Genomic DNA, 21,727 nt, shown 5'->3' with positions numbered 1-21,727 from the left:
CGATTAAAATAAGAACCTTAAAATATTTATAATTATTTTGTATTTTAAAGATGCATATACAAGTTTCAAAAGTAAAAATTTCAAAATTCAATTAGCTACGATGTGATTTTTAGAAACTTGTAATTCAATCAACCTATGAAATATGACAATACTTTTCCCTATATCTGCGAATTCATATAAAATAAGTAACTTGTAGCAATGTTGTGGTAGTGTAAAACCCCGATTTATGTTTCTGGACAGAAATCACAATTAAGGCTGAACGGATGACGACATCAAATATCCGAGAGGGTTTTTTAGAGGTAGTAATCGGCCCATCGCAGCAGATAAGCCCATTTGAAGTTTATGGCCCATTCCAAACAACCTCCAAAGTCCAAATAACTACATATGCTTAGCCCTAGCTAGGAAAGCCATTAATTATTTTAATCTCATATATATGGAGTAGCACATAAATAAAACATGAAATTAGGCTCACACATCTCTTGGCTTCAAGCCATGCACTTTTTGATCCCAAAATCAATCTAATTAATCACATATAATAATCTCTTATAAGATTGTGATGACATAATATGTTTTTAAGAAAATCTTATTTGGCATCATTAAACTTTTTCTTGTTAATTATTTATTTTTTATATAATTAATTTATGACATCATCTCTTGAATTTAAATTTTTAGTCCCTTTATTTGAAAATTTTTAAATCTTTTAAGCCTAATGTAAAATAAACCTAATGCATGGCCGATGACGATATTGTTGAAAGTAAGCTAAAATTGCTTCTTATAATTCTATATTCTGTTTGTACGCTTCAAATTACTATATTAATCCCAGGGGCGGAGCCAGGATTTCCGGTTGACAGGGGCCGGGATGAAAAATATTTTCCTAACATCGCTAACAAGGAAATATATTTAATTATTTATAGCTTCAACTTATATAATCTTAACTATATATGAAAACTTAAACATGAAAGGGTCGTATTAAGTTTTTGAAAAGTTAAAGGTTGTAAGATGAAAACCAAAATAAAGAAACTATCAAAATATGTGCTGCAGAAGTTAATCGGACCCACACACCCCACAATCCAACCCAAATCACCTTTATTTTATGTACAATAGTCATCTTCCCCTGCATTTTTTTATTCCTATTTCCATCATTTTTTTCTACAACAGATCTAATTTTCATAATTTATTTACTCATTGAAGGTGGCTAAATCATATAAAACTTGATAAATCTACAACTCAACAACAAGAAATCAATCGCATCTACGCCTATTGGGGGAGGCTTGGCACCCCCCAGCCCCCCTTGTCTCCGCCACTGATTAAGCCGTTTCATTGTTAATTATAACTAATTAGTTCATGACTAATTAATTACGACCGTCAACATCTTTAATCTGTTGCATATATATGATTTGATATTTGGTAATATATAGTACGTTCTTAGATCAACAACATTTAGATAGTGTATCATGTAAATATTATTCTGAATATAATTAAATTTGATAACAGCCATTCATGTACATATTAGTAAATCGAAAACTTTGACATTAATTGACATAATCCTGAGAAGATTGGAAATCAAAATATCAATATGAATATTTTTCTAATACTAGAAAAAAATTAAAGGCATGTATGAAATTAACTCCATTCATGAGTTAATTAGATTAGAGATTCCATATATCTATCTAATTGATTCCTGCATTTTACAGGACGCATCCCATTTGCCTTTCTTGAAGACATTCATCAGAGATTCGTTAGGACTTATGGTCGGGCAATTCTATCAGCGCAGGCTTATGGCATGAACGATGAGTTTTCTAGAGTTCTAAGTCAACAGATGGAGTATTAATTACTCTAATGACCCCAATGCAGATAGGATAAACCATCTAAAAGGTGAAATGAGTCAGGTGAATTTGCATTGCTTGAATGTTTGATTAATGCAAAACATTCATTGTAAAAAAAAAAAAGGTAGATTGATAGAAACCGTTTGATCCCATGTACCGAATTGGTTCCCACATAACCCCTAGCAGGGATAGTGTCATGGTAATTTAACCACTTAAATTCAATTCTGCCTCTGGCAAGATTCGAACACCAGGTTGCTCCTAGAAAGTGGCAGCTGGTGGCCAAATCTTCTACGAAGAGTTGGTTAAAAATTTGGGTAACTATGTACAAAACATTCATTGTATATAATTAAGGAGTTTGTTCCATTGATCATAATCAGAATCTGCAAAATTGTTAGTCAGTATTACAGTATATATATCTATGAAATAGAAAATGAACAGTAGCTAGCTAGCAGAATACAGATGTTAATTAGTTGTTGATTGTTGTTCATTAATTATTGATTAATGAACAGGTACGAAATGTGATGTTGCAAAATATAGACAAAGTTCTAGAAAGGGGTAAAGGTTGGAGATGCTTGTGGATAAAACTGCCAATATGCAGACCAATACTTTTCGCTTCAAAAAACAGTCTCGACAGTTCAGAAATACAAGATGGTGGAATAATAATGTCAAACTCATGTATGTATAATCTTGATCTCAACTATATATATATATATATATATGATATGCATGGTGTCATATATGTAAAAGCACAAGTGAAATCAAATTAACACTCTAATTTCTGGTTGTTCCATTGATTGAAATCACAGCTATTTAATAGCTTACAAAAGAAAAACTGAACTGACACGATCACCACTAACAAGAAATACGCACACGAAATTGAAAACTGCAGCATGACTTGGACAAAGTCAATTGACTCAAAACATGGACTAACATAACTGGACTACCAATAGATTAACATAATTAGGCCCACACATAATGACCCATTAAGAATCAAACCCAAAAACGACACTAATAATCCCTCCCTTAAACTGAAATCCACTGCAGAATTCAGTTTACTACTTCAATCTGCGAGACACCCATCAACCTTCTCATCTTCTCAAATGATTCCAGCTTGATTGGCTTTGTCATTACATCTGCAACTTGATCTTCAGAAGAGCAGAAAACCAGCTTCACTTTCTCTTGATTCACCAACTCTCTTAAGTAATGAAATCGTACATCAATATGCTTAGTTCTCTTGTGCATCACAGGATTCTTAGCCAATTTGATTGTTGAGCTATTGTCACAGATGATATCAACAGTTCCCAAGTTCTTTCCAGTAACCTCTTCCAACAATCCTTTCAACCAGATCACATGACACGCACAGTTTGTAGCTCCCACATACTCTGCTTCTGTTGAAGACAAAGTAACTATACCCTGCTTCATCGAGTTCCAACATATTGCAGCATTACTTAGTAAGCAAACATAGCCCGAAGTGCTCCTCTTATCCTCCACATCCCTTGCATAGTTGCTGTCAGTGTACACCTGCAACTCGCCACTTCTTTTGTACATTAAACCATAGTCATAAGTGCCTTTAATGTACCTTAATATTCGTTTACCAAGTTGGAGATGTTCATCTTTTGGTTCTGCCATGAAACGAGATATGAAACAAACTGCATACATCAAATCCGGTCTTGAAACTGTGAGATACATTAAACTCCCAACTAACCGCTTGTACTCTGTGCTATTAACTTCCTTTCCGTTTCCAGTCTTAGTAACCACAGTACCTTCCACAATCGGATTTTTAACCGAATTGCTATCCCAAAGGTTGAATCTTTCCAATATTTCTTTTGCATACTTTCTCTGACATAGTGTTATACCTGCTTCAGTTTGCATTACCTCAACTCCAAGAAAATATTTCATCTTTCCCAAATCTGTCATCTCAAATTCTTTCATCATGGAGTTTTTAAACCAGTTACACATCATATCATCATTGCCTGTATAGATGAGATCATCTACATACAGGCTAGCTATCACAGTCTTTCCCCACACTTTCTTTATAAATAAAGTGTGATCATACTCACTTTTCTTGAATCCCTCCTTCATAAGATAGCTTTCTATGCGTTTAAACCAAGCCCTCGGTGCTTGTTTTAAACCATAAAGAGCTTTCTTCAGCATGTACACTTTATCCTCATTTCCTGATTGAACAAAGCCTTTCGGTTGCTCAATGTAAACAACCTCCTTTACTTCCCCATTTAGAAAGGTGCTCTTCACATCAAGCTGGTGAACAACCCACTGATTTTGTGCAGCCACAGCTAGTAAACTCCTTATGGTATCCCATCTCGCTACCGGTGCATATACCTCATCATAGTCAATTCCTTTCTTTTGAGCATATCCCTTCACCACAAGCCTAGCCTTAAAATTATCGACTTCACCCCTTTCATTTAGTTTAGTCTTATAGACCTACTTTACTCCAATTGGCTCCACACCTTTAGGCGCTTCAACTAACTCCCAAGTGTCATTCTGTTCGATGGATTTTATCTCTGCTATCATGGCTTCAACCCACTTTCTTTCCTTCGTTGCTTCTTCAAAAGTTGCAGGATCCTCTGTAGAGCTAAACATAACCATTTCTGCTTCATCTTCAGACATACCTTCTCCACTTTGGTAGTCTTGCATCCATACTGGCGTGTTAGTGATTCTGCTCGAGGTTCTAACTCTTGCTATTGATGGACTTTCTGCTGCACCTGAAGTTTCAGTACTACTTTCCAAATTTTGCTGTAATGAAGTTTCATTATTGTCTTCCAAATTTTGGCGTGAAGAAGTTTGTTGGTTATCTTGTCTCATTATTTCATTGTTGCAAACTTCATCTTCATCTAACTCACTATCTGGAATCATTAGATCTTGTGCCCCAAAATCATCTCTTTTCCACTGCCAACTCTCCTCTTCCTCAAAAGTTACATCCTTACTAACAACAATTTGTCGTTCGACAAGATTATATAACTTATATGCCTTAGATTCCTTACTAATGCCCAAAAAAATACACTTCTCACTTCTGTTATCCAACTTTGTTCTCAACTGAGCAGGAACATGTACATAGCCAATGCAACCAAAGATCTTAAAGTAGTCTATGTTGGGCTTCTCACCAGACCACACCTCCTCAGGTACCTTGTCTTCTAAGGCTGTGGTCACACACCTATTTAGAATATGACAACCCCACTTTGCAGCAGCTGACCAAAACCATTTAGGCATTTCCTTCTCTAATAATAGGCACCTAACCATGTTCATTAGTGTCTTATTTCGTCTCTCTGCCACCCCATTTTGTTGCGGAGTATAGGCTGCTGTCAACTGCCTTTTAATACCACAATTTTCACAGAATTTATTAAAGGCATTGGAAGTGAATTCACCACCTCTATCACTTCTCAATCCCTTTATACTAAGCCCGGTTTCATTCTCTACCATTATCTTAAATTTCTTAAACATATCAAAGGCCTCATTTTTGTTTGATTAGAAAATATACCCAACCTTTCCTAGAAAAATATCAATTAACATCATCACATACCTTTTACCACTAGGTGTAGCAGGGGTAATTGGTCCACATAAATCTGTATGTATCAACTTGAGCTTACTTGTTGCTTTCCAGCTACTTTTCTTCAGCATACGCATCCTTTGTTGTTTTCCCAGATTACATACTTCACATATTCCAGTCTGCTCTACAATATGAGGTAAACCGCTCACCAATTGTCTGCACTGCATAGTCCTCATAGATCTGTTGTTAACATGCCCAAGTCTCTTGTGCCATACTTCAGCTATAATTTCCTCATCCACCTTTAAGCATCTGCTCACATAAGGTTTCATGGTGCCAACCAACAGAAACATTCTGTTCTTAGTCATTGTTGAAGATGTAATCAACCCCTTCTGAGGATGATACAATTTGCAGGTACCCTTCTGAATCACTATCGTGATATCCTTTTCTTGCAGCTGCCCTAGGCTTAACAAATTTGATGTAAGCTCGGGTACATAATACACCCTTGTCACTACTTGAGTAACTCCTTCAACTTCAAATCTTACATCTCCTATTCCCTTCACATTAAGCTTCTTATCATTCCCTAATTTCACATAATGGTTAAAACTCATCCAAATTTGTGAACCATTCCCTGTTTCCTGTCATATGATTAGAGCAAGCCGAATCTAAGAACCAATTTCCCTTTTTAACTTCCTTTTCCACATTTTCATTTGCCATGAACACCAAGTCCTCGCCTTCATCAAATAGTGAGTAATTTAATTCACAATTCTCTGCAGAAACTTGTTTTTCTTCTAGTTCAACACAAGCCATAAGTAGAAGATCTTCGCCCTCATCAAACTCGGCATAATTAACTACTTTTTCACCTCTTGGACATTCATACTGAAAATGTCCAAGTTGATGATACTTATAGCATTCTACATGTGCCTTGTCAAAAGTTGCTCTACCACGTCCACGACCACGGCCTCGATAGGAAGAACTCCTACCACGTCCTCTTCCTCTGCCACCATATGATTATGTTTCCAATTTCAACACCTGGTCGTCATTGGAAACCTTCTTTGTTAACTTTTGTTCCTGTACCAGTAGAGAGCTTTGCAATTCATCTACCGTGAGAGTATCAATATCTTGTGATTCTTCAATTGTGCACACCACATAATTGAAGTTTTCGGTAAGAGATCGCAACACTTTTTCAACCACCTTCACATCAGACATCTCTTCTCCATAACTTCGCATATCATTAGCCACAGTCATTACTCTACCCATGTAGTCATTAACTGACTCACCTTCCTTCATCTCTAGCAATTCGAATTCTCTTCTAAGTCTTTGCAGTTGGGCACATTTGACACGTGTGTTTCCCTGAAACTTAGTTCTCATTGCTTCCCATATCACTTTGGCTGTTTCCTTTTGTGTAATAGTCTTTAATATCTGTTTCCCAATTGATTGGAACAGATAATTCTTTGCCTTCAAATGTTTCAACCGCATTGAATCCAAATTTTTTTTTTCTGATCTGCTGTTAACTGCTCACCCTCCTTAGGCTCCTTGAACCCTTGTTCAATCACGACCCAATACTCCTTGGATCTCAACAGCGTCTCCATCACCAGACTCCAATGATCATAGTCACCATCAAATTTGGGAACACTCGGTGGCTGGAAATTCAGATTTTCCTCAGCCATTTCACACAACACTCGTGTTTACAAAACCCTAACCTAACTCTCCCAGATTGCTCTGATACCACTTGTAAAAGCACAAGTGAAATCAAATTGACACTCTAATTTCTGGTTGTTCCATTGATTGAAATCACAACTATTAATAGCTTACAAAAGAAAAACTGAACTGACACGATCACCACTAACAAGAAATACGCACACGAAATTGAAAACTGCAGCATGACTTGGACAAAGTCAATTGACTCAAAACATGGACTAACATAACTGGACTACCAATAGATTAACATAATTAGGCCCACACATAATGACCCATTAAGAAGCAAACCCAAAAACGACACTAATAATATACTCATTATCTTTTAATTTTGTTTCGCTATATATATATGTATTAGATCACGCACGTACCCTACATATATGATTTGATCTTCTGATTGATGTGGAACTCAAATGATGCAGGGCTGCGTTCGTATTTCCTCTAGTGTACGTTGATTGTGTATATTGTTTTAGCATTTGTTTGCGACGGGCCCTCATTTCCATCTTGTATATAAGATGAATACAAAGGGTGAGTTCATGTATGCTTCACTCAATCAAATCTTAACAGCCTTGTTAATTAATTGCTATATATGTTAGAGTGAAAATTAGTAAATTTTTGTCCTTCGTAAAAAGTCATGTATTTTTACTAGTACTTTTTTTTCCCCCTATTGTAGCTTAATAATTTTGTCACATTGGTTTGTAGGGATTTCAAGTTCGATATTTGATTCTGAAAGTTTATCTATGCAATACTCCTTTAAAAATCGATCCTATACATTTTAATCAGTCCATCATATCGTATCCCTCATATATAGTTTATCTTCATACCTAAAAATCGACACTACTACAACAATACTAAATTTATGTGATGAGTAAATATCAAAGTAATTTTGTCCAGTAAAATAAAATTGTGTGAATATTATGACAAGATATGTATGAACAAGATCGAGTCAATATTCTTTTCCAGATATGTATGAACAAGCTAGGAAAATAAAATTGTGTTATAGATGGAGTACAAAATAGACAACACTCAGATTATGAGCAATACATGCATTATGAAAGTTTGACATTGAGTCTTCTTAGCCAAACAGAATGAAGCACCATATCAATCAAATCATATGGTCTTGATGGTCTATGAATGATAAAATGCCTTTGCACCTTCATCACCATTTTCTGCAATTCTAAGTATTCATCCATCCTTATACCTTCCAAGATCTCTTTGATTTCCGGTATTCGTTTCACAGGAACATGAATCGAAAACTTGGTCCAGTCAAGAACATCACTAAAGGGCAGCACATAATAATCCGAGACTATCACAGGAACACAACCTGCAGATATCGATTCAACGATTCTTGGGCTTGCTACTTCCCAACCACTGGGACACAAACAAAACTTTGCCTTACCCATTAATTCAGAGTAATTTAGAGTCTTTGGGAGGTAATCAAAGACTTGGACTTTTTCGTCTTTTCCAAGCCAAGTTTCAAATAGGTATTTTCTGACGTGACCGTGGTTACCTCCAGAGAAAAATGCAAGGACCGAACGATCTTCAGGTGGTTGGCCGGTGAGGGGTGGTCCAAGTTTCTCGTAAGGAATGTTGAGTTCCGGTAAGGAGACATCTCTTTCTGGTCGGAAACCTTCTGAACTATTCGCGTTGCAAAGTACTCTCATGAAGTTTTCGTAGAGTTTAGGATTCGTCGCCGAGACTTCAGGTGCCTAAAACAAATCATCTTCTTATTTAAACATGATCAGAATTAACAAAAAAAACTAATTTTGAAAACGCAAATAATCTAAAAAATAATCTTAAAAAAGTGTTACATGCTTTTTCAAAATGCACACATATATAATCTATTTTGAAAACGCAGAACTTGTTCTGTAAATGTAAAACCAAACACCACCTAATTACATTACATACCCAATCATGGCAGCTAACAAAGAAGTGATCAGCTCCACTGCTTCTATTCCAATAAGGATATCTTTCGGACAAAACTCCAATATAATCGGTAACCACATTCTGGATGATTCGACGATCATAGTCAGCACGAGTTCTATACAGATAATGCCGAATGTAGACCACACTGACGGGAAGGAAGAACACAAGAGCTTCGTCGGGGTTTTGTGCAAAGAACCGGCTCTTGTGACTCTCGATTTCGTCAATGATTTGGCCTTCACTGGAGTAGATATTGTGCATGGGTCCTCCATGGAAAATGGGAACTTCTCCTTCCTTGTATGACCACACTTTGAAATTCTTCTCCATCTCTATGTGACTCCTACCGATATATTATTGTATGTATTAATTTTTAAATCACTAACTTGTTTTTAAACATGGCCGGGAATTAATAATCAATATTTAAAAAATTAAATTAAAATCCGTGATCGATCTTTTAAATATTTCAATATATTTATGGTAAAGATATGAAAGATCAATAAATAAAAAGAAAATGAATGACGAAAAGTAGTACTAGTCTTAACTGATGAAAGGCATAAGGGTTTCTGTAAACCGATCCGGTTGGAACGAAAGTCCGGTTGTTAAACCGCCATGGCATCTTATATCTCCTCGTTTGACCGGCTTCTAGTATCGCGGCACGAGCCCTAGATAACCTTTCCTCCACACTACTCTCATCCTTGTTCATCACCTTTCAATACAACACACACACACATGAAATATAAAACACATCAAATTGAGTACCTATATATATATAGCTATCAATAATTAACAGTTTCATTTCAGAAATGTAGATATATACTTACATGGCGGGTAGTCGGTGGTGAGGACGGGGAGGGAGAGAAAAAATAGGGTTTTATAGAAGAAAAAGTGAAGAAATTAAATTGAGTATTGAGGCAAACAAAAAAGAGAATGGCAAAAATACTTGTGTAACACAATGGTGACTTGTAGCTATTTTTGAACCGCTCTATAGCCATTTTTCTTTTTCTAATTTCTTCTACTAGTGGTGATCACGGTCACGGTGGTGATCGTGTACGGCGGCGAACGTTGGTGATCCCGGTGGTGGTGGGGCAGCTAGGGTTTTTTTTTTTAATTAGACTAGTGATTGGTCGAGAACGGAATGAATAACTAAAAAGATTTTTTTTAAGTAAAGGTATGGTCAAACGTGGAGTTTAGAAATAGTCAATAGGAAACTGTGTCTTACCTTAAAAACCTCTTTTTCTGTTTTTCGTTTTCAGCATTTGTGTATTTTTTTTATTTTTTTTGTTTTCTTAAGGTAAATTCCCTACGTACCATATCAATTAAAAAGGTGTGAGGCGGTTTATTATTTGTATTTGTACGTTAAATAAAACGTAAATTCGTTAGTCTTGCTAAATTTAATTAATTTTCAATATACTACTATGAATATTTAATCTGATATATGACCTTTTAATTTATTATTTTTTTTTATCATAAATAAATATTACCTTTACAATTTCTAAATTTTGACCCTTCTCTCATTAGAGAAGTTTTGGTTCATATATAAACGAATTCAGCTTTTATAAACCTTTTCATATATCATCATTGTAAATGCACTTATATTTCAAACACACAAATGATATTTATAGTAGAAATAGTACTCACGCAATGAAGAGTAAGTGGTTGATTATTTTTAACAAATTAAACATTTAAGCACGTACTACTAAACAGTTTAGAAAATCAATTCACCAATCGTTGGTTTTGGATTATCTGACATACAAATTTATCTAACTTTTTCTTTTTATATTTATGGTTATATATAGTATTAGATAAAGAAAACACTTAACGAAAACTATTTTCTTTAATTAGAGAATTATGAGTAATAACAGTACGTATCTCAATTATGAAAGTTTCAAAAGTCTCTCAAATTTATAATGTAATAAAGATTCTCAAAAAACACATGTTATTTGTATATATGATTCTTTAACAGATAGTTGATATTCGACATCAGAAAACTTTTAATCATACAATTGTGAGGTTCTGCACATACTGTAAATTGTTAGATTTAGAGATGATGAGCCGTTAGAAATAGATTGAAAGAAAATTTTACAGATTTTTCACTATCAAAAGTCGAATCAAAGAGTTGTAAGAAAAACCAAAAGTTTGACTCCATTTGTACCACATGTTATATGATGCGTATCTTAATTAAATCAAGCCCAAAATATCAATCGGAATTAAGTGACCCATTAATTCTTTAATTATAGTTGTGTGCCAGTTTCTATAAAAGGTCAAACATACTTGATAGTCCCAAAGTTTTGTATACGAAGAAAACGGGAAGCTAGCCTCATGCAATATCCCTTAAGTTACATCTGACTTGGTAATAATTTTGTTACCTGATCTCGTTGATATAGCTCCTCGCTATCTAATGCAACTGAAATAAGTGCAAAAACTTAATCTTAATACCTATAATCCCTTATGAAAATATTAAACCTTTTGTTAATTATTTATTTATTTCTCTACAGATCAAAAATGTCAAATTTACTCTTAAGTCTTAACCTTTAAAAAATCAAACATTTAATTACAATTAGACAATAATTGAGCATTTAAGAAACATTTATAATACTCTAATAAGTTAATGGGTTATTTATAATTAAAATCTTTGTAAAAAACGAGTTTGTAAACTTTAGTTATGATACAAAAAAACTTTTTTTAAGATTAATAATTAAATTTTCTTAATTTATAATATACACTTAAAAGATTATCAGGTATTTATAGTTTCGTTTATTTAAAATATACATTTGTAACCGTTAATTTATAATTCATAGAAATATATTTCTTTCCTATCAAAAGTATACATATAACAAATATATTAACCATTCACAATATTAAATTACTTGTGACAACAAGCATAAAAAAAACATATTTCAAAAAAAAATCTTATTTGATTAATCAAAAGCATCAATTTATAGGAATCAGATTTTATCTACGTAATAGATGATTTAAAAAAAAAAAAAAAGTTAAACGTATATAACTAAAAACATTCAAATAAAACTCGGGACCAACAAGGGATGGATAGTACATGAATATTCACCTATATATTGTCCATCAACTATGTCTTTCGCCCTCTTCCTATTAAACATAGGTTGTTTGGTAAAAATGATACTCGTAGAAAGTAAGGTTGTGCCAATTGCTAGATTTTTTATACAGTTGGTATTTATTTACTATTTGTTCTATCCCATTGAAAGCGTCTATTTTGAGAATATTTAAAGTTTTTATTATTTTTAAACTTTTAAGTTAAATTATTATTTTTTATATAAAACTTGTTAAAAATCATACCAATGAAAACACTTTTAAAACACAATCACTTTATTTAATTTTCATCAAGTATCAACTAATTAAAGTTATTTAAGATCAAAGTTGAAAAAACTAGATTTTAAAAATTCAAAACATAACACTTCAACTTAATGGCAAGGATGGGGTAGTTTTTAAGTAGAATTGGTATGCAATTTGAGTATGTTTAGAGTAATTGGGAAGTGATTTTCTATTTAAGATTTTACTTTCTCTACTACAAATATTTTTTTATGACATCTTTGCCCTTAACAATTTAGAGGGTGTTTGGGAATACGTTTTGAATTGATTATCTGATTATTATGTTCGTAAAACACAGATAATCTGAAAAAGTGTTTGTATAAAAAAGTGATTATCTGCTATGAAAACGCAGTTTTAAAGAAGCATGTACCTACCTGCTTTTTCAAAACGCAGTTTTGAAAACGGATAATTTATTTTGAAAACTCAAAATCTGTTTTGCAATCTCAATAACAAACACGTTTTACCCTTAACAATAACAAATGGTCACTATTAGCTCTTGATTAAAGTTTCCAAAGTTTCAAACTACTCTCAAGCTCTTACTTCCTTTTTTGGTTACATCAATATCCTCGTTTCCTTCTAGGCCTAAAATAAACAAAAATACCAATAGAATATATCCACTTAAACTTTGAATCCTGATTGAAACGTCCAACTCGGTCCAACCCAGTGATCATTTATTCATATAAATTACTAACTACTAACTCATTAAAAAAAAAAAAAAATTCTCACAAAAAGAAAAAGACAATCTACTTTCATATAACATAATATATGTATCATTTAAATCCAAATAATTGATTCAAGAAAATAAAAAGAAAAGCAATGATCTAAAAAGCCTATTAACATAAATCGGTAGAAATTTAACAACATTCTTGAATTGTTAAACCTTTCATGAAAGAAACAGGGTAGGAATGTTGAAACAGGTGTGTATGTAAAAAAACATATACTTGCAAATTACTCTAATAATCATTATTATTTTATACACTCGTATTAAGTAAAGATATTGAAAAATCAATGTACAAACATCAAAGATAGATATCACTAACGACAAAATTTATTTGTAGTAGAGGAATTAATATCTTTGTAGTAGAGAAATTAATATCTTAAGTTAAAAAATCACCTCCCTTATCAATTAGACGGTTTTTGGGATTACGTTTTGAAGTGATTATTTGATTATTACATTTGCAAAACGCAAATAATCTAAAAAAGTGTTTGGATGAAAAAGTGATTATTTGCCTTGAAAACGCAGTTTTGGAAACGAAATGTAATATTTTTTTTTTTTGAAAACGCAAAATCTGTTTTGTAAACGCAACACCAAACACCCCTTTAGTAAGGTCTTGTTTACGCACGTAGGGTGAAATGTGTTCAAAATCGAATGTTTCGGGTTTTCATTTTTTGAACCGAAGACCTAAAAACTAAATTATCTAATCTGAAAAAAAAATTAATGCATAGATATTAGATTTCAAGGAACATTACTTTTGGAAAATTTGATGTATTGATTTTTTTATAAACAGTCAATCTACATGTTCTAGCTAATTAAAAATAAAATCGACAATGTAAAACAAGAAGCTACAAAAAATAGTAATTGAGCTAGAAAAAAAGCAACAAAACTATGATTTTGGAATCCATTATATTGTGCAAAAATCTAAACCTTTATAACTTCTAGTTTGGTCATTGCTTCACTTAGCTGATTCTTGGTGCATTCTTCAACTTGAACCACTGTAGGACTATCTGATGTAATTACATGTTCAAGAGGATAGCTTCTATTGCTATGGAGCTTTCGAGCTGCGTCGCAAACTCCTTTTATTACCAAAGTTTTATGTATTCCGCCTCGTAAACATTCATAATCTGTGTCCCCGTATTCTCCCACAATAACTACAGCATTTGGCAAGCTCATACCCCATCTTACATACAAGTACCTAAAGATATAATGTATAAGGATTTAGTAGTAGTTGACTAATGAAACTTTCATGAATCAAAACAGATCTTAGTATAACATCTATAATGCATACTGAAGACAAGCATCTATAATACATCTGGTACGATAAATATATGATAACAGAACACCAGCTCAGACAATCGACCTAATGGACAACATGAGTAGTATTTAGATTTCTGATTGGGATAAACATTTTCTATTTTAACCATATATTAGGTGACATTTCGATAAGTTTGATTATGTGAACCCTACAAACAATTAGCTGCAGATATCAACAAAGATGCTTACCAAAAGAAACAGAAATTTTTTCAAATTTTGCTACCTATTAGTGCAATAACCATTGTAGTGTATGTGAATACATCTTTATTCTATATTGACATTCATCATGTGATCATAACGATATATAGTAGTATTATATCAAGGTTAACCAAAGTATACCTGAGAGCCTGGGCTCGAGAAGAAACCATAGGTATCACATTCAACTTAGTGCCGTTTTGGCAATATATAGCTTGGCATCGAAGAGACTGCTTTCTCAAAAACTCACGAAGATCCTTCACTGGTGGTATCTGTCAAAAATACTTGCTTCTCAAATAAAGTTTGCATCATTCAAGATGACTGTTTTTATGACTTAAAGTCTTGACAAACTTGAATAAAGTTAACAATATACAGATAACTTACAGATTCTTGGTCCTTTATCTTGAATGTAAAACAATGTTCAGATCCTGAATTGCAAGCGAGAACGAGTTCTTTATCTTTCTTTCTTCCTCTTATTGAAGAAGCCCAATGAACTAAAGTATTCTTTAAATGATCTCCTCCCCAACGATAATCGACATGTGAAGTATAATCAGTATCCACAACAAATGGAAGATCTCCTTCACAATCTGAAGATGGATAGTAGATCGTGCTACCACTATTACAAATCAAAACATCAAATTCTGAAAACCCAATCTTACTAGACTTCATAAGAGAATGTATTTCAGATATTGACTCAGCTGTTGATAATACTAATCCTATATTTTCCCCTTGTTTGTCCACTCTCACAATTTCAATGATCATTTTCATGATTTCAACAAAATCATTGTCCATGCCACAATCTACAGCAACAACAAAGATCGATATCTTCCCCCTCAGACCTGGGAACTCAATTTTCTTCTGAGATCCAATTCTTGCTAAAGATTCTTCCTTGTTTCCTCCGGATTTCTCCTTGGATGGCATATTGACCAAATTTTCTAGCTTCTTCCCCACACTAGATTTGTTCTTTAATGACGTGGAACTTGTGTCAGGCTTTTGAGCGTTGTCACTACTTCCTTGATCATTTATCACCCCATCTAGTGAGATCTTTAAATCATTTATATCTCTTAGTGAATCTTCAGGTGATTGTGATTCTGAATACTCGTATCCAACTGCACAACTTTCCCATTGTGGATGTCTTGGTCTGCAACAAGCTATTCGAGCTAGATATGTTTTGCAATGCTCTGGCCACGAGAAAAGATGAATATTTTTTAAACCATTTTGTTTACATTTTGACCATAGTTGCTTATCTGCTACAAGCTTCAAAAGTGCGTCTGCTATGGACTGCTGGTCATGTGGATCGACTAGTAACCCATTATCTAGAGCCTGTTGTGGATTCATTCTCGGTATTAGAGACTACAAGGCATCTTATACTAAAGTTTCATGGTATAGATAAACAAACCCTCCTAGAAATCGAGGTAACACACCTTTTTAATATCAACTGGACCTCCATTTTTAGTTGCCACCATTGGTAATCCATATGCTGCTGCCTATCCAGAATAACAGTTTATTTCAGATCAGGTTGTAAAGTTAAAGGATATATGAATGTGCATTTTGAAAGTTATTACTCGTATGGGATATTGAAAAATCAGAATCTGACAATCAATTGTACCAAAACAAGCTACAGAAATAATATTTGGATATTTTGCATGGTTCAAATCTGTAATCACATAAGTAAATTACTTTAAGGTAAGAAAAGAACCTCTATCAGAGTGAGACCAAATGGCTCGATGAATGCTGGATTGATGAACACGCCCTACAAAAGAACACTTTGAAGATCAAAATATTTAAGTGTCAGAATTAATACCAAACAACTATTCAGTACCTTCGTCCTAGCTGCTAGGCGATATATATCAGGAACTTCAGATTGCTTATGGTGCTTTGGATAGGAAACTTGACCATACATATCGTATTTGTCAATCAACTTCAAAATCGAAAGTAGAACTGATGAATTTGTGGCAGACATTTCTTCGATATTATCACGATTTCCCATTATCAATGTCTGCAAAGTACAAGAAGGTAAGTTAATTAACAACATATAAACGAGGAAACATAAAACAAAAATAAACAAAAAACGTACGAGGTTTGCAAGCTCCCTCAATGGACGACACTCTCCAAAAGCTTTCACCAATGTGGTCAAATTCTTTTTAGGGTCGGGTCGTGCAAGAGCCAGTATGATAGGCTTGTGTGGGTTCGTAAAGAATCGCATAATCTGCAAATAAATAAAGGGTTGTTGTCTTCTTTGAAATTTAGGAACATATCAAGAAGACATTAGAACAAATATGTGATTTCACACACTTTTCATCTTCAGAGGTTTAATAAGTTTTTGTTATCAATTATGATAAATTGATAATAGTAAAACCATATATTAGTACTTCTAGAAGTGCTAAATCATTAAATTTGTCTAGTTTTCCATTTATTACACCCGTTTTCATTGCGACTTGGTGATTAGACCTAGAAACAAGATGTAGTCAATACGAGTATTACATTATGCAGCTTATAAATGCGATTATTTTCCTACCGTAATTACTACAAAAAATCATTTGACTAAATTATAAAACATCTTTTGGATGATTAAAATTGTTAAAAACTTGACAAAGATGTACACATTTTCCTTGGCCTATGTAGAAAAAAGTGTGAAGATCATATAACTGCTGTAGTGAAATCTTAATGCATTCAAGCTGTCAACAAACCTCAGACCAGACAGGTGGGTTTGGAGTTTTCGAACCATCTTGATGTCCGGTATCATCTTCTACACCACCACTGTGTGGAACAATATGCTTAAACTCCATGCCTGGAGGTATAACCTGACACGAAATGAGCATATTATATGCAGAACCCAAATTCTTTAAGGCAGTTATAATTTACTTCTTAATGGGTTGATTTAGGTTATGTTTTTATTCAAATGGGTCAAATAAACACAGTAGAGATCAAAGTTCATTCTAAGCATTGATGCATACAAGGTCTTGTATGTTTTTGGCAATCATACAAAAGCTCATTGTGGGTTCACCTGACACGTTTTACCCATACTAGAACCTCATTTCTTTCAAACCTCAACTCGCTTTAACTTCTTACCCAACCCACCCATTTTGCCACATTGAAATACCAGCAAGGAGATACTTACGATTGGGCGGGGCATGAACCTGCCAAAACAGTTCACATTCCGTCTATTCCTAGCTCTTAATTTTCTCTCTAACCCAGGATCAAACCCGTCATATAAACCCCATTGTTCATCTATCTCTTGCTTAGTGCTAGTAATAATCACTTCTGATGCATCAACTGCTATCTCCTCTGCTTCTATCCGTCTCATTATTCTATAAGTGGTATTAATATCATCCTCTGATTGTCGTCCCTGTTTCAATATCTGTTCTAGTTTGTCACGTCCAAGTGAATGGCCCGTAAACAACATTGGAACATTCAAAGCACCAGATAAAAGAGCAGCTGCATTTCCGGCATCTGCATAGTGTCCATGAATTGAAGCGGGCCACACAGGTTTCCCATCACCAATTTGCTCACTTAGAACTTTTGACATTTGTAAAATGTAGCTCAATGCACCATCAACAAACTCGGGAATGTGGGGCCAGAGGAGTTCTTTTGGAATATATTTATCTTTGGGGCCAAAGGGTATACGAATTATGTAGGCTCCACTGCTTTCACCACTTTCGCAGTCATCGCCATTAAGAGGATTTAACATCTCTGTTGGTTCACCATAAGACCAATCAACACCAGGTGCTGACACTTGTCTAGTTAGCAAATCAACTCGATAAACCCCAGGCATTGCGCCCAAAGCCCTCGCCAGTTCTACTACATACTTAACCTGAGATATCAGAGGCGTTATACCAACATCAACACATTATGGGACGTTTGTGATTGCATTTTGAAAGATATAATATAGCATGGAATAATAATCAAATAAGCTGTAACAAAATAGGCTGCAAAGGAGATGGTGTTTGGACGTGCTTTTACTGTTTCAAGTTTGACAAATAATTGGTTGAGTGTTTAGAGAACTCTGATTCTTTAACATTTAAATATAAACGACCCCTGAAAACTCAAAAAGTCCAACTTAGTTTTGTTTTCTATTTTTTTGTTATTCTTATTGACCACACCAAACCTCGAACCACAAGAAGTTTGGTGTCCAAAACTGATTAGTTTTGTTATCCACAAACTCTAAAAACTAACTCATATAAAACTGGAGAACACAACACAATTCCAAACATCCCCTTTAACAATTAAGCCGTCAGTCTTAAAAGCTAATGACAATTGCGACTACGACAACTGACAAGTTATGGAAAGGTTACCTGCCCCCCTGTATCCGAGTCACGGCCAAGCTCCATATTTTCACCACGAATCAGACCATGAAGACTGAAAACATTTTGTTGTTAAGAACTACATACAACAAAAATATATAGAAAATGTATATGTTTAGATAACAAAACACATACCTGATTAATACAATGTAGAGTTTCTTCTCCTTCTGTTGAGTAGCAAAATTTTTCAACACATCCATTGAATTAATTCTTTTCATTCCACCTTTAGTGCTAACACCTTTTGGTGACATCTCGCTGATTGTATCCAATCTCTCTCCTTCGGATGACTCTTCTGGAATGTCTGCAATCAAAGGTTTAGGAACCCTCGCTAGTCCATTTTTTTGTTTTTTTCTTTGTTGAGATTCTTCGCCTAGCTACACACAGATAATAAAAACAAAGTTCTCAAAACAAAGAAAGCTAGTAGAGTTATGCTTTCTATGATTACATGAGGAATTCAAGGAGATGTTTTGCCGAAATTTTTTATATTTGTCATGGAATATTTTCTTAAAAATACATCTGCACGGAAATATAACTAGATGGGTACATATAAGGTGTTTTAAAGACAGGTATAACACAAATCTCATTGAATGTTCGTGGTTTTACTGGTTACTTTGGGCTAAAGAGTGACTCAGAGAGGTTCTTTTGTTTTTTATAAACTGTTGGAAACAAGAGTATATTCATCAAAGTCCAACCTGAACAAACTATAAACTGCACAAACCTATCACCAAAAACATAGCTAAAGAGTATTAATTTATTATTAATATGTTTGTGCTGTAAAAAGCAGTATCTCTTGAATCTATCTATATAGCTAACAATGATAGTTTAAAAAAAAACCTTCTTCTTTCTGCGTGCCAAGTTCCAAATCCTCCAAGACATATTCTCTAATCGTGTGTTTCTTTCTTGCGAATCCCTGATGGACGAGGCCTGCATATGAACTAGTCATCAAATGCCAAATTCATGAACTATATACCCTTCTCAGTTTGAAAACAATACAAAAAAATTAGTCATTCCCCAACTTACTGATCTGTCAAAAGAATACTCGTATATTATATTAGTTTCACCATACGTTCAACAATAAGAGCTTTTTTGATCTAAAACCAAATCGACATCAATCATCTTTGTATCACACGGATTAATACTTACTACTTTGAAGCTTCTTTCTAACAAAAATCTCTAATTACTTAATCAACTATTCAAGTAACACAATCTTACACCACTAGCTATCTGCATTACTTTTTGGTCACTAATTACAACCCGTTATGTGATTACTATTTTATTTCAAATCAGACGTGTGAACAAAATTAATTTTATATTTGCATACTTAATCAGTCATGAATATCTATATCGAATGAGCGCACATGTGTTCTTAAATCCAGGCGAAATTTCATTACATAAAAATTTGATCAAAATTTCCATCTCAATTTACAGTTTGATGTATTTGACCTCTTATATGTACTGTAACATGTAATGGGACGATAGATGTACCATAGCCCAAGAACGACGAAGATCGGTTTCGTCGAATTTAGTGATAACTTCTTCAACAAAGTATCTGGTGGGACTAAATTTGCCTCTTTCTCGTAACATCAATGACGAATTCTTCTTGTCTTGATCCAGTCCCGGTCCTACGTCCAATATCGCTTCCAAGTAACTGTTTATCCAATCGTTCCCTGCCATTTTCTTTTTTCGATATTCTTAATTTTGATTTCTTTTTCAAACTTTTGTTTTTTTTCTGTTACCTGATGATTTTTACGTAAATGAATACAAAGACAATGTGATCGATCGATCGATCGATATATAAATGGTTGATTTTTTTCGCAAGAAAAATAAAACGAAATTTTTTATTTGTGTTTGTTTGATAATTAGGGAATTAATTAATTAATGGAGTAATTATTTTGGGAGTGAAAGATTAATCTGTGAGAAATGAAGTGCATGATGATGGTACCAAGTGAAAACAGGAATTGGTTTAGCGTATTATTCGGGGGGATGTGAGACTCAGTTTCCTTAGGTGTACGGAAAACCCGCCATTACTGGAGGTGATCGATCCATCCCAATCTAAACAAATTTCTTTTGTCCATCTTTCCATACCAAATATTCATTCAATCACAATATATTCCTTTTCCATTCATTAATTCCAAGCACCCCCTAAGAAGTAAATCAGTATTAAGGGATACCAAATATTCATTATTAGATTAAACCCAGACGAGATCAATAACGTAAATTAAAAATATACTGGCGGTTATAGTATTATCCATGGTTTATGATATCATCTTTCTTTTATTATATTAAATCATAGTTGCTCTAATAACATACCGACCAGATTTTTTAAAGTTGACTTTTGTTTTCAATTTTAACTTTAATTTACATTTTTTTGTTTTTTATCACAAATTTATACTTTTTACCCAATAAATTCTTTACATTTTTTTTGTTTTTTATCACAAATTTACACTTTTTATCTAATAAATTAATATATTAAATAAATAATAATAGTTAATATTTATCAAATAAAATAATAACTAATATATATCCAATAGTATGTTCTATCATATAAATATAAATCCAATTGAATAATTACTAATATATATCTAGGGGTGAGTTATTTTGAGAACCACTAAAAAAACGAACGCGATAACTAATCTCAACCCTCCATTCATCAAGATCAGAAAGGACATGTTTGTCATTATTAAAAAAGTTGTCCAGCACTCTTTTTTTCTCTCCTCTTATTAAATCAAAAAATATCTAAATCATTAAAAATCTTTTATCTCACAAACCGTACATCGTTAGACGGAAAAAAAAGCATGGGTAGTCTTGAAATTTCGTCCTCTTTTATTAGAGATGCGATTCAATATACTTTTGACGACTTTTTAAATTTCTTTTTTTTTCATCACGTTCATCCTACACATGTGTATGA

General features: G+C 33.6%; 2 protein-coding genes and 1 pseudogene across 2 annotated transcripts; 1 reads left to right on the top strand and 2 right to left on the bottom strand.

The window, feature by feature from the left end:
- Window positions 1-1,690: 1,690 nt before the first annotated feature.
- On the top strand, window positions 1,691-7,537 carry LOC122594793 (annotated as a pseudogene).
- A 456-nt stretch (window positions 7,538-7,993) lies between these two features.
- On the bottom strand, window positions 7,994-10,061 carry LOC122585364 (probable glycosyltransferase At5g11130). Its single transcript, XM_043757496.1, has 4 exons — window positions 9,768-10,061; window positions 9,489-9,652; window positions 8,932-9,286; window positions 7,994-8,732 (listed from the first exon to the last, which is right to left on the bottom strand). The coding sequence occupies exons 1-4, from the start codon at window positions 9,936-9,938 to the stop codon at window positions 8,073-8,075; spliced, it is 1,350 nt and encodes a 449-aa protein (XP_043613431.1). The 5' UTR covers window positions 9,939-10,061; the 3' UTR covers window positions 7,994-8,072.
- Window positions 10,062-13,736: 3,675 nt separating this feature from the next.
- LOC122584911 (probable sucrose-phosphate synthase 1) lies at window positions 13,737-20,569 on the bottom strand. The gene is made up of 13 exons (XM_043756986.1): window positions 20,305-20,569; window positions 19,654-19,743; window positions 18,955-19,193; window positions 18,811-18,874; window positions 17,637-18,329; window positions 17,206-17,319; window positions 16,593-16,724; window positions 16,338-16,514; window positions 16,215-16,268; window positions 15,940-16,002; window positions 14,900-15,838; window positions 14,660-14,787; window positions 13,737-14,201 (listed from the first exon to the last, which is right to left on the bottom strand). The coding sequence occupies exons 1-13, from the start codon at window positions 20,491-20,493 to the stop codon at window positions 13,928-13,930; spliced, it is 3,156 nt and encodes a 1,051-aa protein (XP_043612921.1). The 5' UTR covers window positions 20,494-20,569; the 3' UTR covers window positions 13,737-13,927.
- Window positions 20,570-21,727: the final 1,158 nt, after the last annotated feature.

The sequence above is a fragment of the Erigeron canadensis genome, chromosome 1 (assembly GCF_010389155.1).
Source record: "Erigeron canadensis isolate Cc75 chromosome 1, C_canadensis_v1, whole genome shotgun sequence".
Classification (NCBI taxonomy): domain Eukaryota; kingdom Viridiplantae; phylum Streptophyta; class Magnoliopsida; order Asterales; family Asteraceae; genus Erigeron; species Erigeron canadensis.
The sequence above is the reverse complement of the archived record's forward strand: the minus strand, read 5'-3'. Positions and strand labels throughout refer to the sequence as shown.